The 20,831-nt window shown below is 40.4% G+C and overlaps 1 protein-coding gene across 2 annotated transcripts in view; it reads left to right on the top strand.

The window, feature by feature from the left end:
• Nucleotides 1-20,831, top strand: part of ARHGAP35 (Rho GTPase activating protein 35) — a 109,598-nt gene that overhangs the window by 20,655 nt on the left and 68,112 nt on the right. For both annotated transcript variants that reach the window (XM_074369362.1, XM_074369363.1), the window contains exon 2: nucleotides 16,262-20,137. In XM_074369362.1, the coding sequence (XP_074225463.1) occupies nucleotides 16,454-20,137 (3,684 nt within the window). In that variant the 5' untranslated portion in view covers nucleotides 16,262-16,453. The remainder of the gene's footprint in view (nucleotides 1-16,261; nucleotides 20,138-20,831) is intronic.

Here is a 20,831-nt window from a genome sequence, read left to right as displayed (position 1 = left end):
GTCTTTGTACCAGTGCAGTGTTGGGGTTAAGCCATGTGCATAGGTTTCAGAAGCAGGCATCTAGGGCCACACAAAGCTAGGTGATCTAGAATGAGTCACTTGATATCCTTGAGTCTGTTTTCTCATCTGTAAATTGGGGATTATAATAGTACCTAACTTGTTGGGTTATTGTGAAAAATGAAATGAAATCACATATGCATATTGTTTATTTGGTACTGTGCCCGGCTTATGAACATTTGCTATTATTATACAAAAGAGATGACTAAATGGGAAAACAACTGGTGTAGGCCTGTGTGTGTGTATTTATAAAGCTAGTTCTAGGGCATCTTCTGTTCCGTCATTTACCCCACTTAACTGTGCAGTGGGAAGACTTCACATTGGCGTGGGACTCCTACTCTTACTGTCTTTTTATTTTTCGCCTGGCCCCAAGAAGGTCCTCAGTAAATGTTAAATAAGTGATGAACCTGAAGACACTCATTGTGAAGTGCTAGGTTAATTATCAGAGAAAGATGTGATTGTCAGTGGTAACTGCTAGATATATTTTTGTATATTCCAGTTTGTTGAGAGTTGAATATCTATGAAGCATTCAGGAAATCCCATTTTATCATACCTTTTCATTTTCCAGTCTGAAAGGAATTTATTGTGCCTAATACTCGGAAAATGCTTTTATTGGGTTGTACAGCATGTTTTCCTATGGCAAGGTTGTTAGAAGTAATAACGGACTAGCTAAAAATGTTCAAGCATTTATCTCTTAGGTATGTTAGCAAATGAAGTATGAAAATGACAGTAGTTGATGGCCCAGTTTCATCAGTCAGCCTGGAAATCAACAAGAATCAAGCTCTTTGTGCTCTGGTTGAAATTTACATCTTCTCTAAGGTTTCCATTTCATGAATTTTTTGTTAATGGAAAACTGGGTCAGCAGATGATGTGATAAAGGGCCATAGGTGTGGTTTTAATAGTTGTTAACCTCTGGAGTTATCAGGTTTTTATTTAGTCTTTTGAAAAATTTACACTCTCCAGCACGTCTTACCCTTATCTAGGTTTAATGTAATGCCTGAAAATGAATTTAAGTTAAGACTTAGAGATGTCTAAGTGATCTCTGAGCAGATTGGAAACACACGTTTGCACCTGTTCTAGATTGAATCAGTTCTTCGTCCTTCTAAGAAAAGTAAACTGTGTTCTGGGCAGTTTTTTGTATTGGGGTTTTCAGGCTAGATCTCCAACCAAAAAACAGAGGCCCTCATCAGAAGTACAGGTTCAAAGGCGGCTTTGGAAGAGGTGAAAATCCCTGTGCTGATTGAACTCTGCCTTTTCTCCTCAGTGGCTGCATCTCAGGACTTGAAAGAGCTTTGGAATCCTTTGTTGAGCGCTTTGGATGAAATTTGTATTCAGGTTGCTTTTTAAAACTAGACTGACTATTTGCTTGGCCTTCACTCCCAATCTCTGTGAATTCCAAAGCTGTATAACAGACATCAGTCAGATACCTAAGAAGTACCTCCTGTTTATGAGGTTCTGGGGAAACATAGAAGGAAACACATAGAAGGATTCTTTCTATTCCCTAGAAACTCGATGAGTCAAAGAGGGAAGTGATAATTGACTTCCTTTAAAAAAAAAAAAAAGTATGGCTAAACTATGCTACAAATGTACACCTACATTTTAATCTTTAAAACTCAAAAATTACATTGTAATATACCTAGGGAGACAGTTTCTCAGATTTCATTTTATTGGATTAAAAAATTCATTCTTTTGCCACTTTATATTTCATTTTCCATCTTAGTTCATATTGCTATTTTTATTTCCTCATTATCAGCTATAGTATCAGTTAACTGTCCAATCAGCAAAGTGGGAACCACTCTAGACACTTCAAGAAGAGAGGGATTTAAATGCAAGGGATTTGTACAGAGGTATTGGAAGGGCTGGAGGAGCAAAAGGAGGAAAGGAGGTGTGTGTGGAGGAGTACAAGGGAGAAGGGTGTTCTTACTCAAAGGTCGGAAAGCTGCCTTTGGGCTGGAGCCCAGGAGTCTGCACTTACAGATTTGCACTTATAGGTGAGCTCCTGACTTGCTGCCTCTGTTGGAGCCATGTTGCCACAGCTCAGCAGAAATCCAGAAGCCAGCACTCCACTGATGCTGTTAGAGCTTGTGGCGTGTGCAGTTGCCTAAAATCCTCTGCAGTTGCTTCACTGCTGCTGCTGCAGACATACCAGAAGCAGGAAAAAGTGTATCCCTCTTCCTGCCAGCCAGTCTCCAGCCTTTGACAGAAACTTGCCAGGTAGCAAAGGAGTCTGGGAAATGTAGTTTGCAGGCTTTTAGTTCTGGTGATACAGAGAAGAGTACAGGAAGTGCAGGTGTGGCCAGATGAACGCTATCATTGCTTGAGGATGATAAAGTCGTCATAATGGGCCTGAGCAAAGAAGCATTATTTTAAACTGATAACATCCAGATAGGTGGAGAAGTGTGGTGACAGTCCAGATAAAGGGTATAGCCTGGGTGGAAATGTGAAAGCAGGAATGTACAAGGCATATTCAGGGAACAGTTTTTCTGGAGCTTGGAATTCTTATTGAAGGATATTTGGAAATAAGTTTGGAAAGGTAGGTTGGAGTCAAACTGGGGTGGAAGTATTGCAACAAAACTGTTTTAAAGGAGCAGTGGGAGAGACCAGTGAGGAAACTCACATGATAGTCCAAGCTTTGGAATGAAAAGGACACAACGGTGGAGTTGGAGAGGAACGGTACAATCCAAGATAAGCTTTTTAGTGGTGTGTGTCAGTGGGTTGGGGCAAGCCATTGGAATAAATAATGAATTCTGGTTTTCTGTTGGTTTTTCTACATAAATTTAATGTATTGATTACTTCATGATCTTTGAAAATCTCTTCTCTTACTTTTTATGCTTTTTACCTCTCTCTGGGATGATGCCTTAGTGAGGTAAGACTAATATTGTGTGAATCTCTCTCGAAGTGGCACTAAATTCATTTTGATCATAAACTGTATTGGTAAATCTGAAACCTGTGTAACCTCTGCAGGGGCCTTGATAACTTCAGGTGACACTTTTGTTACTTGGGGATACCTTTTTGGCTTTTTCTTTAGACACTAATTCACTCATCCCATTTAATAAGTAATTAGGGAGCCAGGGACTATGTACAGTGCTGAAGTTGAACGGGGAATGGAATAGATATGACACTAGGCCTCCATATTCTTGGAGGTAACAATTTAACAAGAAACAAACTAAAGGAAAAATGTTACTGGGCCTTGGAGCCTTTGCAGTTGCTGTTTATTCTGCCTGGAACGCTCTCTTCCCAGATTCCCACATTATTAACTCCCTCACTTTTTTGTTTTGTCATTGTCTGTTTCCATTTGTTAGAATATAAACTCCATCAGGGCAAAGATCTTTGACTCTTTTGTTCATTGCTGTATCCACAGTGCCTAGTGTAGTGCCTCGAATAATAGTAGGTAATTTACAAAAACTCAGTAATTTTTTGTTGGATGGTTGAATGAAAATAAATGAAAAGGGGCTTCCAGGGAATTGAATAAAGGCCACAGTGGGTAGAGTCTAGTGAGAAGGAAGTAGAAGGTGGAGATGAGATCACATAGGGATGTATAGGAATTTGGGGTTTTATTAGAAGGGCAGAGGGAAGCTCTGAGGGCTTGTAAGAAGAAGATCAACAAGGTCAGATCTGTACTTTAAAAAGATTTGCTGCTCTACAGAGTATGGATTGCAGAGAGCAAGAGTAGAGTGGGAGGGAACACTTGAGGCTGTAGGGATCCAGGCGAATCTAGCTTCCTTGGCAGCGGGTTGTGTTGTTTTTTTTTTTCCCCCAGCTGTTGAAATTTGAGTGCCTGTTCTGAGGGTAGGGATTGATTGTTATCAGTCTCATTATAATTGCATGCACTTAGGTTATCCTTGGCCCCAAGGGACCTACCTGTCTTCCTGGAAGAACATCATTGTCCAGCGATCCTGCTGACGGATGAAAGCTGTCAAGATAGCTTGGCTGTGAGGTGCCATTTAACTACTTTGTATCTGTGTGCGCCTCCTCTCCCCTCTGAGATTTAATGACCTAGTTAGGGAGAAAGTCCAGGCTTCTTGGCTACTCTCCAAGTGTTCTACCACTATAATGTTAATATTACCTTTCTCAGAGTTCTTCTGAATCATTTGCAGGCACAGTAAATGGTTTTTTAAACTTTGATTTTGCCACTTTAAAGACTGTACTAGTACTTTCCTCTGTAGGAATTTGAGTTTGATTTGGTTATTTGAAGAAGACGTTTTCGCTTGCCTTTGCTTTTTAAAATGGAATTGAGTAGCCTGTGATAGGTAGGAATGTTTCTGCCTTCTGACATGTTAGTTGGCAAAGTAGTAGAGGCAGCCCTTAGTAAAGGTCACTTTGGAAGAGTATTATTTGGGTACTGAGCATTCTTGACATTCTTGTGGAATGATACAGGTTTATGGCCTTTTTATTAAGTTCTTAAAAATCAAATGGTCTTTAATAAGAAGCAAGCTTATATAAAACTTTGTGACTCTAGACAACACTGGCCTTACTGTATTAGATTATAGAGTATGGCTTGTGCCTGTAGAAGTATGGGTTTTGGAGGGGGAATCAAGAAAGGGGTGTGAAAATCTGTATCGAACATATTCTAGCCCCATCCAGGCAATTGGCTTACTGCAGTCTTAACTGTGTGGAATGTGGACACACAGCTTTCAAGCTCAGTTGCCTTTTGATTGCTCCTGACTAGGCATTTAGCTCTCATGATTCAACTGGTTGAGTTGAACTTTTGTTAAATAGGCAATATGGAAAATGGAGTTTAGTAGCCTAAGTTTTTTTCTTTTAACTCATGTAATTATAAGACTTGACAAGTCATGATACATAGATTTTAATTGCCATCTTTGAAATTATCTGCTCTGTTTTGAATAAGACAGTGGGCGAATATATAAATTCAAGGACTGACAAATTATTACCAAATAACACCCCCCCCCAAAAGAACCCACAAACAACAGTGAGAAAAATCCCATGTTACTCTATTGTGTAAGATTCTTCACTGGGCAAAAAGGGCTCAGGAAAGTGTGTATCATTCCTTCACCCAAGTGTACTCGGGTTGTCCTTAATGAAGGAGACTGAAGGGTTGGTGTGTTTGATGGGGCATTTTGGTATAAACAGGTTATATAAGTTTACATGCTGATACCTGTGCTCTTTAGGGGAGTTGATAACCAGAGAGATCATCCTGTTATGGACAGCAAAATTAAGCCCCTGATAGGCTCTTACACAGTGGGTTTTCTGAGCAGAAAGTTGAAATAACATTAGATGCAGGAGCAAGTGAGTGGTCTGAGGAATTGGGAAGATACATGCAGGAAGTGAGGGAGCCGGATTGAGTCACCTCCGTCCATCACCAGATCTTCTCTTCCTTCTGCAGATGTAGTAGTCACAACAGACATGTTATATAAGTTTTCATTTAAGATTTTAATATACTTGATGCTGTGGGTAAAGTCAGTCTGCTAAGGTTTTAAAATGGCGGTATACTTTTCTGTTCCGTCCTTTCATGTCAGTAAGCTATTTGTTGTACATTGATTTTAAGACTTTTCTAAAGTAGCTGAGATATGTTCCCAGGGCTGTGTGTAACCTGGGAATAGGAGGTGAGGTCAATGAGGGAAACACTCAGTGGGTTTATGTTGGGATGAAACAGTGTAGGTTTTCTGTACATATGTAACTGAGAAAGGTATGTTGTCACTTCATGTGAGCATATTTTTGATAATTTGAACTCAGACATGGTTTTCTGATTAGCAGCCAAATACATGAGGTCAGAATCTTTTCCTCTAGTAGGTAGGACAGCTGTCATGGAAGAGTAGGCTGGACCTGTTTTCCTTCTTAAGTCTGAGGGCTAAAGTAGTGGTAAGAGGTGACTCATTGGTTTTCATGCAAATTACTGGCCAAGGACTTTCAAGGAATGGTGGTTGATAAGGAGGAACTAGTTACTATTCTGGTCTGTTATCTAAGGGAAAATCATGAAGCTAGCATTTTGTAGGAAATGCCATTTATTAAATTCCTTATATGATCACGAGTGTTTTCTTAGTTATTTTTGGACTCCCCAGCAGGACATGTTACTTTTATAGTTTGAAATTTATCTTGAAGCTGTGGGTAGTGGATCAGTGCTATATGGAACGGTAGTACAGCAGAGGCTCATGAAAGTACATATGGTGAGGGACAGATTGGAGCTGTTATAAATGGTGCTGGCTGAAGGGCACTCCTTTTTGTCCCTATCCTGGTCATTTTGATTCTAGAATTTGATAAACTACCCTCTCTGCCACCCACCCATGGCAGAGTGGGGTGTAGAAACAGCCCTGGGATGAAGGTGGGGCTGAGGGTGGGAGAGAGGCTTTGCTTAGAGCACAGGTCTGATAGCAGCTTCTCTGACTTCCCTTTTCCTCTTCAGCTTCCGCATCTGTTCCTGAAGGAGCTGGCTGCCAGCTCTCCCGGTCTCTGCATTCAAGGGGCTTTCATTTGGAGAGACAACAGATCAGTCATCTAGAAGTCTTTTTAGTTGTTAATCCCAAGAAGAATCTTAGAGATTTTTTTTTCAAAAAATTTTCTTCAGTTTTCCTCAGATTTTGCTACTTATTTATCTGCCCTTTCCCCTTGACTGACTCCCTTGACAGTAAGACATCACAGGGTCATCGGTTTAAGTATGGGAAGGAAATTATGGCCTTGAGCACAGTTAGAAAGAATCTGGCTCTCAGGCACTTCCTGCAAGCCACCACTAAATTACAAAGACTGGGCCCTGATGAGGCTTTTCAAAGGGGCGTCTTGACACTACCACTATGTCTGAGTTTCCATCATAAGCAGTTGTTTTTCATGGTGCTTATTATGACCAGGTTTGAAGTGGCCTTTACACGGAAAGCATTTACCTGGTGAGGTGAGGGAAAAATAGCAGACAGATATGGAGGGACAGGGAGTGTACGAAGATTGCTGTCAGAATTCCCTCTTTCAACCCAGACCTGACCATGCCACTCTTGCTCAGAATCCTGCCGGTTTCTCAGAATATGAAGTCCAGACTCTCCTTAGTGTGGAGGGCCCACCGCACAGATTTGCTCCCAGCCTCTCCCACCATACATACTTTATGCTCCCTGTTCCAGTTCTCTGGCCCTGACAGGGTAGTGGAGTGAGAAGACAGGCCTAGGGCGGGGAGGGTGGCTAGGGGTGGGGTGGAGTCAGACCTGGCTTCTGGACCGGGCTCCATCCCTTTCTAGCTTAAGTTGTTCCCTTTCTCTCTGTCTCAGTAGTCACTAATTTGCATAAGTTTCCTGAATGAGAGGAGAAAAGAGCATTTGGGGCACAGGAGGTTCTTTTTGACTCTTGCCTCATGGCAAAATCGTCGGAATTAAATCACCAAATAATCTGATCATTAAATGGTTTGTTTGAACCAGGAAGTCTTTTGAGTGTTTTAAAAAACTATAGAACTTGTAAGTTTTTTTCTTTTTATGTGGGACTCCAGCATATATATAAAATAGATCAAATTGAGTTGCTCTGTTTCAAGGCTGGAAGGTCTGATGTGCCACCTGTTCACCTTTCTCCATAGCCCTGAAGAACTGCCATTTACTTCTGGGGTCCTCCAGGGCACGGCTTCTCAACTTTTCTTCTCATTGCTACAGTGAGGATTAGAGTCACCTGTTTGACATGAGCCCAGATAGAGGCCTAGCGTAGAAGGGGGAGAAAGTATCACAGTGGTTGAGAGAGGACCATGTTCAAATTCCAGCTCTGCTTGCTAGCTATGTGAACTGTGTTTCTTTGTTTCTCTGATGAATTGCATCTTTTTAAAAAAAGCTATAATGAAAAGTGTATAAAATATGAACAGTCTGAACAATTACGAAGTGAATTCATAACTCCTGTGTAACCAACTCAAGTCAAGAAATAGAACAGAAGCTCTGCTCATGTCCTTTTTTTATCATACCTCCTTTCCTAGCCTCAAAGTAGGAACCTGAAATATGATTTTCAGATATTGAGGTGATAAATATTTGAATAAGAAATATTTTTATAATAACTTGTAAATAGTACCAACATGTAATATGTTTTCATTCAGAAATCCAGTTTGTTTTAAACATACTAACTCATAAATCTGTCTCCTCTAGAAAATAGGGATAAGCACCTCAATTTACCAGATTTTATAATATGATTAATTGAGCCTAGGGCATAATCCTGTACTGATTCCAGTCTCCTTCCCGTGTTCTGTCTTGTAACTGTTCAGTTTTTCATCTCTCTCAGACCTCTGCTTTTAACCTTATTTGAAATAAGGCAAGTATGTAAGTAAATGTGAAGGCTAAAACATTAAAGGAGAAATACAAGTATTGATTATGCTTGTGTGAGTCCTAAGTAAGCTCTTTAATCTGTGAATTCAAATTGTTCTCTACTAAAATCTGCTGTATTTAGAAGTTGTTCTGTTAATTCTATTTCCATATGATCATTGTTCTTATCTTCAGTACGAGTGAATTAAATAAACTAAAGCCAACAATTCTTTTTAAAAAAGTTTATACATGTGACATAACCTCTGTGACCTATAGTAGTCTGTCTTAGGACTGGCAATTTGTAGAATAATGCAAATGGGTAGTGAGGAATAATTAGAAATAATGGGCTGAAATCCTCATCTTAGAATGCCATCAAAGGAATAGAATAGTAAGACTTACTATTGGATTTGAAAATAAGCCACCTATTTTTCCCAGTGGACAGAAATGCCTGTTTCTTCATCGAGTTTCCCTCTACAAGACACATTTGGTTGAACAGTCCCTCCACTCTTGTATATTCAGAGAAATTTTTACAGAGAATGTAATTTGAAGAAGCAATTTTTCTACTGAGAAGTTAAAAAAAAAAACTGAATAGATCAGAAGTGCTCAGAAGCAACTGCTGAAATAATTTTATAGGTTTTCTTTACCATTTCAAAAATCAATATGAAATTAGTCTGAATACCAGGAAATTCAAAGGTAAGACTTAGCTATATTTTTGTGTCTTGGTTTGGTTAAGAATCTCAGCTGCTTAAAAAAAAAAAAAAAAAAGAATCTCAGCTCACTGTATTAATGACAGATAGCCTGTGATACTAAGGTGTATTGAGTAACTTCAGTTTTGAATGGGTCTTGGTGTTGCATTTCCATTTGGCGTAGAATATTTTTTCAGGGTATCAGAAATCCTGTGCTGCTGCTGGTGGTGTTCTTAATATAGATAACCCAGAGAAGTTGTGCTGCATTGGTGAGAGATTTCTCATTCTCAGCTTTTGGTTTTGTCTTTGTTTATAGTTGCTTTGATCAGATAGCCTGATCAGAACTCCAGAGCTACCTGAGAGAAAGCTGCTCAGGATAAAGTTTAAGGAAGTGCTTTTGCTGAAAGCCGCTCCCGTCATTCATCAGGAGAATTTGATTTCATCCTGTGAATAACTTAGCTTAGAAATTTTGTTTCTTTGGGGCCAGCTTGTAGAGTTCTGCTTGAGAACTGTGTCGGTGAAAAATGCACTGTTTGCAGAAGTGTGGGCCAGCTTGGGAGGTGAGATTTGCAGTGTAGCTATGTTTTTCCACCTTGGAATTCAGAAGTACCTTTACCAGGGCTTGGGGGAAAATGAGTCAAGAGGTCCATTAAGGGACATTTATAAAAATTATAAATGTAATGTCAGAGGATCTTTCATAGTTGCTCTTTAAAAAATTAACTTTGGACCAGATTATTTTCAGAACAGACACCTGAGTTACCAGTCCTTGAAAACTGTTTTTGACCCCTTTGTGTTTTCTTCATTGGGCTCTCTGGAGAGTGCTGTCCTTTGAGTTTACAGAGGGTATAGTCAGAGCTAAATGCACATATATACCCAGTGTCCAAGAATAGCCCATCTGTTTCAAGACAAGATGGTTAAACACTTAAATCAGTCTTTCCAAAGATCCAGATGACCCATTTCAGAGATTTCCTGTACCCAGAGCCTGGGGATATATGAGATTCCGTGGCTATGAGGAAATCCTCCCTCCTACACTAACTAAATAGGAGTAGGTGTAGATAGCCTGTATTAGCAGGAGCAACCACCAGTGCTATTCTTGCGCAAATATTTACTCTTTGCTTCCTTTGTAATCCATGGTTTTCTGCCCCTTCCCCATCGTATTATTTTAATTTGCACTGGACTGAACGATAGAAATAGAATTGCTGTATTCAGATGGATTTTCTTTCATGTAAGATGATCAACTCCCTAAACTATGTTAATTTGTTGGGTGAGGAGTTGAGGTAGCAGTGTTAACAACAATAAATAACATTGATGGGATAAAAGATTACTTTCATATTAGATTCTCACAGGTAAAAATACTGTCTGTTTATAGTCTGAGCCCTGCTGCCCTTCTCATCTTCTACCTGACATGCGTGAACACTCTGTTATAGTCAGTCTGTCCAAAACATATATGGTGCTTTTCCATTTTGATCACCATAATTCATACCCTTTCATATCTTTAGAATGCTTGGACCACCTCTCCAAACCCTGCCAATCTTTTATGTACCAATTCAAATTTTACTTCTGCTCTGACACTGTTCCCAACCTACCCCAGATCTGAATGATCTCCTCTTCCTTTCTCTGGATCCCAGGAAATGGTCTATGCCTTTTTTTTTTTTAAGTGAAAATATTGTATCTCAAAGTAAATTATAAGATTCCCGCCAGCAAGGACAGTGCCCCATTTCTTCCTTGTTTCATCTCATCATCTTGGATATAAATGTGTATTTGATTTGGTTGATGGACAGCTTGGTTCTCAATTTGAAGGATTAAGGACTAGAGTAATACAAAAATGGTTAACCTCTCTGAAATATTATGGAGGAAGGAGAGATTTAGCTGCTCTGTAATTGGGCCATCCAATGGCTTACCTTTCTTTTACTCAATGCTAGAGGCTATGTTGTTCTTGTTGAGTTTGATGTCATTTCGAAAGACACTTCTCATGTGGTAAAGAGACGAGCAGAACAAGGGCATTACTTCACGTTCTGACAAATCACACAGAGGAAATGACATCTCACACAGAGGAAATGATACACACCTCTGTATCTTGGTCACATTCCTAAAGATTATCATTCCTATTTATGGCTAAATACTCTGACACATTGTACACATCACTAATTTTAAGGGTCAGTAAATTTATCTGGATTTTACAGATGAATGAATTGCATAAGTGAGGACCACTTCCAACTTTTCTTATTTAATTTCTTTCTGTAAAGGAAAACCAACAAAAACCTTAAGAAAGTTTACTTTTAACAGGTTTAACATTTAACAAGATGAAAATAGCAGCATTGGGTTTTTAAAGACTATTTTGTTTTAAAGTCAGTGATTCAGTAGACCAGAGAGTAGTATTCTCTTCTTACCGGCGCTTTTATATCCCATCCTTCCTGACCTGCTTGGAAAGTAAATTCCTTTGAAAAAAACTCTCCTTAAGGAATTTCTCCTACAAGAAAAGTGCTTCCTGGTTAGATCCTCTCCTTTTGTTCTTCTTCTCCCCTCTAGAGCTATGAGTCTTACCATATATCTACTTAATGCAAACATTTTAACCAGCTGTTGATAGTAATTTATAGCTTTGAAAATCCATTCAGAAGTTTAATGTGTTGAGAAGCAGGAGGTATTAAGGGTGCTGTTAGTTACAATGCATATTTCCATTCCTTTGTCCTATTAGAATTAAGAAAAATTATGGAAACAAAGATTTTGCTTCCTTTGCTAGTGGCTATGAAATTATTTTCTTATATTATGTAATATTAAGCAATTATTATACAATATATTATTTTTAGTTTGGTGGTGTTTTGTATATTGCTGGTTGAAACAAAATGCATTTTCAGAATTTATTGGCTGTTCTCATAGGTAGAGACAGTAGTTTGGTTATGAGTAGTGGTGGTAGATCTGTGTCTTATGGGCATTCCAGATCACAGACAGAGCCCAGAAACATTTCCTGGTTGGGGGGTGGTTGGGGATGAGGTTGCGGGTTGGGAGGGTGAAACATACTGATAGAGCTGTCAACAGTATGAACTTTAGCAGTCATAGTAATACCGGATCACAGTGGCATTTCTGTGTCCTATGAAATGTCTACTATCTTGGGAATGTTACCACTTCTTGCCCTGGGTGTTTTGTAGAGGTGTTAAAAAAGAAGACGCCCCTCCTCCTACCTTCCAATTGAGGCACTCCTTGGGAAACTAGGGTCTTTGTTAAACTAGTCAAATAAACAACTCTGGAAGCTTGGTGACAGGTTCTAAAAAAACTCTCAGATGTTTGCATTATGTTTTAATTCAGCATATATTTGTGAAAAAGGATTGAAAATACTCCTGAAATATTATCCTTTCTGAAGTAGTTGACTTACGGTGTAAAATATGAAACTAAATGTTAGGTTCTGTGTTTTTATTTCTCTAATACAAGTAGCTCAGTAAAGCTCAGATAAAAGGAGTTACTGTTTTAAATCATACTTTTTTCCTCCTCTGCTGTAACTCTCCAGTTTTAAAAGGATTAGTATTGGCAGATTATTAAAATAGATGTTCAGGTTTTGCTGTTTGAGTAGCTTAGTTGCCCACAAAGAACACCGATTCCTGTCAGATTTAAACTGTAAAGACATTGCAAAGTCTTGGACATGCCCTGTCTTCTACTTTCTCTTTCTTTGCCTTCAGATCATTAAATTTAGTGACTCAGCTAATTTTTTTTTTACCCACCCCTTAGAAAAGTTTAATGTGTTTGTGACCAAGCACTTAGGGTTATTTCCTTTAAACCAAGTGTTTGAGATGTTTTTAGACTTATAACAGTCTTTGTTTACCGTGTAATTCAGTCCAATTGAGGAACTAGTAAAACTGTATTATCCAGACATCAAAGACAGGCATGTAGGAAGAGTGTACTTCTACCAGGGAAACTATTAGGTTTCGAACAAGTGGAAAGTTACCAGGTGTCCAAAAATTAACCACTTCCATGCCAGCTAATTCTCATTTCTTACAGCTTTTTTAGTTTAGCCAGCAGCATTCTGGGTTTAAAATATCAGTTGCTACATTCTTGAGAGTTGAGAGTGTTGTTTTCTTTGGCATCCTTCAGATAGTTGAGATTTTGACTTGAATGGATTAAATAGAATATCCTGCCATTAAAAAAATTGTAAGTAACAAGGTGTTGAATGAACTATACATTTATGCATTTAAATTTAGTTTAAAATTGAACGTTATCTTTATTTCTTGAGGTTTAAGAGCAGGTTAGGGTTTTGTTTTCCTGAGATTTCTGTGAAGAGAGATTATTTAGCCCACTTTATAGAAGGTAAATGGGATGATTTGCCAGCTGCATGCCAGCTGGTTGCTTAAAGTAGGACCCGTGTCACCAAGTTGCATTTCAAGATTGGTCAAATGGATGACCTTGAGTCCAGCTAGACCCTTGGATGAGGAATTGATAGAGAAAGGCTCTGTTAGGTGAGCATCCTTGACTTCCTTAAACCTTCATCAACATTCCTACCTGAGCCTCTGTTAAACCCGAGTCTCCTCATTAAAACAAAATTGTGTATGTGTACTAAAGAGTAATGCGCAAAAAGCACTTTGATTTGTAGAAATCTTCCCTTTTCAGGTATTTCAGAAGATGTATGTAAACATCTTTCACATGTTCATAAGCATCTTATAATTTTACTTATGTAAGCAGTGGGCGGCTGGAAAAGGTTGGTTTTTTTCCTCTTTCCCTTGGGTATCGTGCTTGCTCCTGGTGAAGTCTGGAACTTGGCTTCCATAGGAGCATGCTGTTAGGTTATCTGGAAGCAATTGCTTACAGGCATTGAGATTTCTCTTTTGAAAATGGTCAGTTTTTACATATTACATTTTGTTTCCACAGAGGGTTTGGCTTTCTGGGTTATCAAAGGAAGATATGGATGTTTGGGAAAGGTCTGTGACCTTCTGAGGTTATCATAGGGGACAACTGTGTTCTCCCATTCGTTACCCCCTTGTATCAGTCAGAATAACGTGTGGTGGTCTGACTTCCTGTGGCATTTCTTATGAGATAGGCTTACAAAAAAATATTAAGCTTGTGGAAATGCTGAGTTCCAGATTCAAAAGAAAATTGCTCTGTTTATTTTAACTTCTCTTGGGGAGTGTCTCAGGAGACTGTTCATTTGGCTACAGGCTCAGCAATTGCACAGTTATATTTGCGTGTGTTAGTGGACTGCAGTGCAGTGCAAACAGTAGTAGCCAGAAGACTGCAGAAGATTTATGTAGAGGCAGCCAAAGACTACATATTTTAGTTGTTTCAGATGGAAAGTTGTTAAAGACTTTGTAAGATATCGTCATAACATTTCATTACTTCACCTATTCAAACCTTATGTTTTTTTAAGTTGCAACTCCTAGGGGGAGGGTATAGTTCAGTGGTAGAGTGCCTGCCTAGCATACACAGGGTCCTGGGTTCAATCCCCTGTACCCTCCATTAAAATAAATAAATAAATAAATAAATAAATAAAAAATAATTCCTCCTCCCTCCCCCCAAAAAAGGTGCCACTTCTCAGCTGCATTCTATGGCTCCCCATAGCCTTTGGGAAGGAATCCAAGCTCTTTGAAAGTGGCTTAATCTGGTCCCTGCTTACTTGCTAACGCATCTCACCGGTCTCCTCCCCATACACACTTTATTTCAGCTGGTTTTCCCATGGGCCATGCATGCATTTTTCTGGGGAGAGAGGAGTTTTTGTACATTTCATTCTTTCTGCTTCAGGTCTCCCCTCAGATGGAACTTCCACCAGCAAAACTTTTCCTAAATCTAAAATGCTAGGTTTGGGGACTCTTTAATATGCTCTAATAGTCATTCATTTATTCACTCCTTCAGTAAATATTTGTGTCAAAACATCATAGGACACAGAAATGAACAAGGTAGGGTTAGGTAGGCCTTTTTCTCACAGGACTTATGTTCTTGTCAGGGAAACTACTTCATATTCACACCCTTAAAAAAAAACTTTATTTGGAAATAATTACAAACTTAGAGAAAGTCGCAAAAATTAAAATAGCACAAAGGAATATCCTGTACACTTTACCTAGATTCATCTATTGTTAATATTTTACCTCATTTGCATTTTTAACTCTCTAGTATGTAGATGTAGTTTTTTTTTTTGAACCAGTCACATACATTATGGCCTTTTTCTTGCAGATACTTCGGTGTGTATTTTCTAAGAGTAGGGCTATTCTTTCACATAATAGTTACAAACCTCATAAATTTACATGGATAAAATACTTTTATCTAATACTGTATTCATAGTCCAGTGTTGTTGATTGATCTACTGTTGTGCTATGTAGGCTTCCTCTTCCTGTCCCTACACTCCTGCCCTGTACAGAATTCAGTCTAAGATCAGATAATTGCCTTTAGTTACGATGTGTCTGTAGCCTCCTTTAATCTGGAATATTTACACAGCCATTCTTTGTCTATTATGATACTGATATTTTTTTTAAGTGCTGACTCCCCTCACTGTAATAGAATCTTACTCATTTTGTGTTTGCCTGATGTTTCCTTGTGATTAGGTTGTGGTGATGCATTCTAAGTCATCAAACTGCATAGTCATGTTGTATCCTCCTGGGATATCACATCTTGAGGCCTATGATGTCCTTCTGGCTCTCTTTGATGGTGATAACTTTCATTACCCAAAGTGTTGCCCAGTTTCTCTATTGTATAATTAAGTATTTGTTTTTCTTCTTCCCTTAGAGAACTAATAAGTAGTATAACAGGAGACACCTCATTTCTGTGCAAAATCCTGTTCCTAATCAAAATTTCCCTCTTAGATTTAGCATCAAGTGATGATTCTTGTCTGATTCAGTATTGAAAACTCAAGTTCTTATTTTTTGCAGTGGGTCATAATTCCTTACTGTACTTAATTATTTTGATGTTCAGTGTCCTGGATTTGACCACTGGGTACCCCTTCAAGCTGGCTTCTGTGTCCTTGTGAGGTGTCCTTTCATTTTTTTGAGCACTTCTTTCCTTTCTTGTACAGCAAGATGTTCCAGGCTCATACTGTACCAACCCTGCCCTAGCCCTGGAGTCAGCCATTTTTTCCAAGGAGCTTGCAGACTTTTTTTAGCACTAAGCACAGTGCTTACTTGTGTGTCTTGTCCATTAGATGATATTATATCGCTCTGAGGGTACAGGTAAGTCAGTCTTATTTGGTCTTACATCTTCACTCAGCTTAAGGCCTGGTACATTTGATGTTTACTATAATTATTTGTTGAATAAGAAAATTGATTTTTACTATCGTTTGGTGATTAAGATTGAGTTCAAAGTTATGATGCTGATAGGTTTTCTTTTTTTCCCCCCATCTAGGAAGAAATGTTGGCTATTTGGCGATGAGAAGTGGCAAAAACTGACCTCGCACTGGTATATAAGCACTATGAGACCTGACACTTGCGCTTCGTGGGCAGCTGGCCCCCACTGATAATGTTGGGAAGCCATTGGTTCCACTGGAGAACACTAATCTGATTTGGAAGTGGCTGATTGTGGCAGGATGTGTCGACGATGATGATGGCAAGAAAGCAAGATGTCCGCATTCCCACCTACAACATCAGTGTGGTGGGATTGTCTGGGACAGAGAAGGAGAAGGGCCAGTGCGGCATTGGGAAGTCTTGTTTGTGCAACCGCTTTGTGCGCCCGAGTGCTGACGAATTTCACTTGGACCATACCTCTGTCCTCAGCACCAGTGACTTTGGTGGGCGGGTGGTCAATAATGACCACTTTCTCTACTGGGGAGAAGTTAGCCGTTCCCTGGAGGATTGTGTGGAATGTAAGATGCACGTTGTGGAGCAGACTGAATTCATTGATGATCAGACTTTTCAGCCTCATCGAAGCACGGCCCTGCAGCCCTATATCAAGAGAGCTGCTGCAACCAAGCTCGCATCAGCTGAAAAACTCATGTACTTTTGCACTGACCAGCTGGGGCTGGAGCAGGACTTTGAGCAGAAACAAATGCCAGATGGAAAGCTGCTAATTGATGGTTTTCTTCTTGGTATTGATGTTAGCAGGGGCATGAATAGGAGCTTTGATGATCAGCTCAAGTTTGTCTCTAATCTCTACAATCAGCTTGCAAAAACAAAAAAGCCTATAGTGGTGGTCCTGACTAAGTGTGATGAGGGTGTTGAGCGGTACATTAGAGATGCACATACTTTTGCCTTAAGCAAAAAGAACCTCCAGGTTGTGGAGACCTCAGCAAGATCCAATGTAAATGTGGACTTAGCTTTCAGCACCTTAGTGCAACTCATTGATAAAAGTCGGGGAAAGACGAAAATCATTCCTTATTTTGAAGCTCTCAAGCAGCAGAGTCAGCAGATAGCTACAGCAAAAGACAAGTATGAGTGGCTGGTGAGTCGCATTGTGAAAAACCACAACGAGAATTGGCTGATTGTCAGCCGAAAGATGCAGGCCTCTCCTGAGTACCAGGACTATGTCTACCTGGAAGGGACTCAGAAAGCCAAGAAGCTGTTTCTCCAGCACATCCACCGCCTGAAGCATGAGCATATTGAGCGCAGAAGGAAGCTGTACCTGGCAGCCCTGCCATTAGCTTTTGAAGCTCTTATACCCAATCTAGATGAAATAGACCACCTGAGCTGCATAAAAGCCAAAAAGCTCTTGGAGACCAAGCCAGAATTCTTAAAGTGGTTTGTTGTGCTTGAAGAGACACCATGGGATGCCACCAGCCACATTGACAACATGGAGAATGAGCGGATTCCCTTTGACCTAATGGATACCGTTCCTGCAGAGCAGCTGTACGAGGCCCACTTAGAGAAGCTGCGAAACGAGAGGAAAAGAGCTGAGATGAGAAGGTCTTTTAAAGAAAACCTGGAGACCTCTCCTTTCATAACTCCTGGAAAGCCTTGGGAAGAGGCCCGCAGTTTTATTATGAATGAAGATTTCTACCAGTGGCTGGAAGAATCTGTATACATGGATATTTATGGCAAACACCAAAAGCAAATTATAGACAAAGCAAAGGAAGAGTTTCAGGAGCTGCTTTTGGAATATTCAGAATTGTTTTATGAGCTAGAGCTGGATGCTAAGCCCAGCAAGGAGAAGATGGGTGTCATTCAGGATGTTCTGGGGGAGGAACAGCGATTTAAAGCATTGCAGAAGCTCCAAGCGGAGCGTGATGCCCTTATTCTGAAGCACATTCATTTCGTGTACCACCCAACAAAGGAGACGTGCCCTAGCTGCCCCTCTTGTGTGGATGCTAAGATTGAGCACTTGATTAGTTCTCGGTTCATCCGACCCTCTGACCGGAATCAGAAAAATTCACTCTCTGATCACAACATCGATAGAATCAACTTGGTGATCTTGGGCAAGGATGGCCTTGCACGAGAGTTGGCCAATGAGATACGAGCTCTTTGTACAAATGATGACAAGTATGTAATAGATGGTAAAATGTATGAGCTCTCTCTGAGGCCGATCGAAGGGAATGTTAGGCTTCCTGTGAACTCTTTCCAGACACCAACATTTCAGCCCCACGGTTGTCTCTGCCTTTACAATTCAAAGGAATCTCTGTCCTATGTGGTGGAGAGTATAGAGAAGAGCAGAGAGTCCACACTCGGCAGGCGAGATAATCACTTAGTCCATCTTCCCCTGACCTTAATTTTGGTTAACAAGAGAGGAGACACCAGTGGAGAGACCCTGCATAGCTTAATACAGCAGGGTCAGCAGATTGCTAGCAAACTTCAGTGTGTCTTTCTCGACCCTGCTTCTGCTGGCATCGGTTATGGACGCAACATTAACGAAAAGCAAATCAGTCAAGTTTTGAAAGGACTCCTGGACTCCAAGCGTAACTTAAACCTGGTCAGTTCTACTGCTAGCATCAAAGATCTGGCTGATGTTGACCTGCGAATTGTCATGTGTCTCATGTGTGGAGATCCTTTTAGTGCAGATGACATACTCTTTCCTGTCCTGCAGTCTCAAACCTGTAAGTCTTCCCATTGCGGAAGCAACAACTCTGTTTTACTTGAACTGCCAATCGGACTACACAAGAAGCGCATTGAACTGTCAATTCTTTCCTACCATTCCTCATTTAGCATCCGAAAAAGCCGATTGGTCCATGGGTACATTGTTTTCTATTCAGCCAAACGTAAAGCCTCCTTGGCTATGTTACGTGCCTTTCTTTGTGAAGTGCAGGATATTATCCCCATTCAGTTGGTTGCACTCACTGACGGCGCTGTAGATGTCCTGGATAATGACTTAAGTCGGGAACAGCTGACTGAGGGGGAGGAGATCGCTCAAGAAATTGATGGAAGATTCACGAGTATCCCCTGTAGTCAACCCCAGCATAAACTTGAGCTCTTCCACCCATTTTTTAAAGATGTGGTGGACAAAAAGAATATAATCGAGGCTACTCATATGTACGACAATGCTGCTGAGGCCTGTAGCACCACAGAAGAGGTATTTAACTCCCCCCGGGCAGGCTCACCACTCTGCAACTCAAACCTGCAGGATTCAGAAGAAGATATCGAGCCCCCTTCTTACAGCCTGTTTCGAGAAGACACATCACTGCCCTCTCTGTCCAAAGACCATTCAAAGCTCTCTATGGAACTGGAGGGAAATGACGGGCTGTCTTTCATCATGAGCAATTTTGAGAGTAAACTGAACAACAAAGTACCTCCGCCAGTCAAACCAAAGCCTCCCGTCCATTTTGAAATTACTAAGGGGGATCTGTCTTATTTAGACCAAGGCCATAGAGATGGACAGAGGAAGTCTGTGTCTTCTAGCACCTGGCTACCTCCTGATGGGTTCGATCCTTCTGATTATGCCGAACCTATGGATGCCGTGGTCAAGCCAAGGAATGAAGAGGAAAACATTTACTCAGTGCCCCATGACAGCACCCAAGGCAAAATCATCACGATTCGGAATATCAACAAAGCCCAATCCAATGGCAGTGGGAATGGTTCCGACAGCGAAATGGACACCAGCTCTCTAGAGCGAGGCCGCAAGGTATCCATTGTGAGCAAGCCAGTGCTGTACAGGACGAGATGCAGCCGGCTAGGGAGGTTTGCTAGTTACCGAACCAGCTTCAGCGTGGGGAGTGATGATGAGCTTGGGCCCATCCGGAAGAAGGAGGAGGATCAGGCCTCCCAGGGCTATAAAGGGGACAATGCAGTCATTCCATACGAAACAGATGAAGACCCACGGAGGAGGAATATTCTTCGCAGTCTAAGAAGGAACACTAAGGTAAGACAGGAGTTTAGGAATGAGTCATAGGAGTGGCTTGCACAGTGTCTTGGTGAGAGTTCATTGATAACGATTTTCAAGGACAGCTTATTCTGGTAAACTGCTGTGTGTGTGCGTGTGCGTGTGTGTGTATGTGTGTGTGTTTACTCTTTGACTTAGCATGAAAAAGTAAACAGCATCTCAGATAGCTACTACTGGTAACTCTCTCAGGTTGTAAGGACCTTGGATAGATAAGCCTGAGTAGTCTTTGTCCAAAACGATAGTTAGGTAATTAACAAAATGAGCAGATCATGTAGAAGTTGTCTGTGTCCTGACAAGTAGCCAAGCCAGTGACAATAATGCTTGGTCTTTCTTCACTAGAATCCAAAAATCACATGCCTTAGTCTTTGACTACTAACAAACGTTTCATCCACACATTTCTTAAATGCTTCTTCCCCTTGCTGATCTGTAAAGGTTGCTGCATTTTAGATTGGGAAAAATTGGATGATTATTTTATTTGCACACATAAATCAATGAAGGATCTTCAAGTACATAAATGGAAAATAAGAACCTTGCCACTGTGTGTTATAAACCTGTCCCATATTTGTAAAATTGGAGAGCCCTCCAGCTCCTTAAGTGAGTTGCTGCTGCTATCATTGAGAGCTTCAGATTTGATTTAGGGACCACAAGTGAGGCAGGAAGGGGAGAAGAAAGA

This window comes from Camelus bactrianus, chromosome 9 (genome assembly GCF_048773025.1).
Source record: "Camelus bactrianus isolate YW-2024 breed Bactrian camel chromosome 9, ASM4877302v1, whole genome shotgun sequence".
Taxonomy (NCBI): domain Eukaryota; kingdom Metazoa; phylum Chordata; class Mammalia; order Artiodactyla; family Camelidae; genus Camelus; species Camelus bactrianus.
The sequence above is the reverse complement of the archived record's forward strand: the minus strand, read 5'-3'. Positions and strand labels throughout refer to the sequence as shown.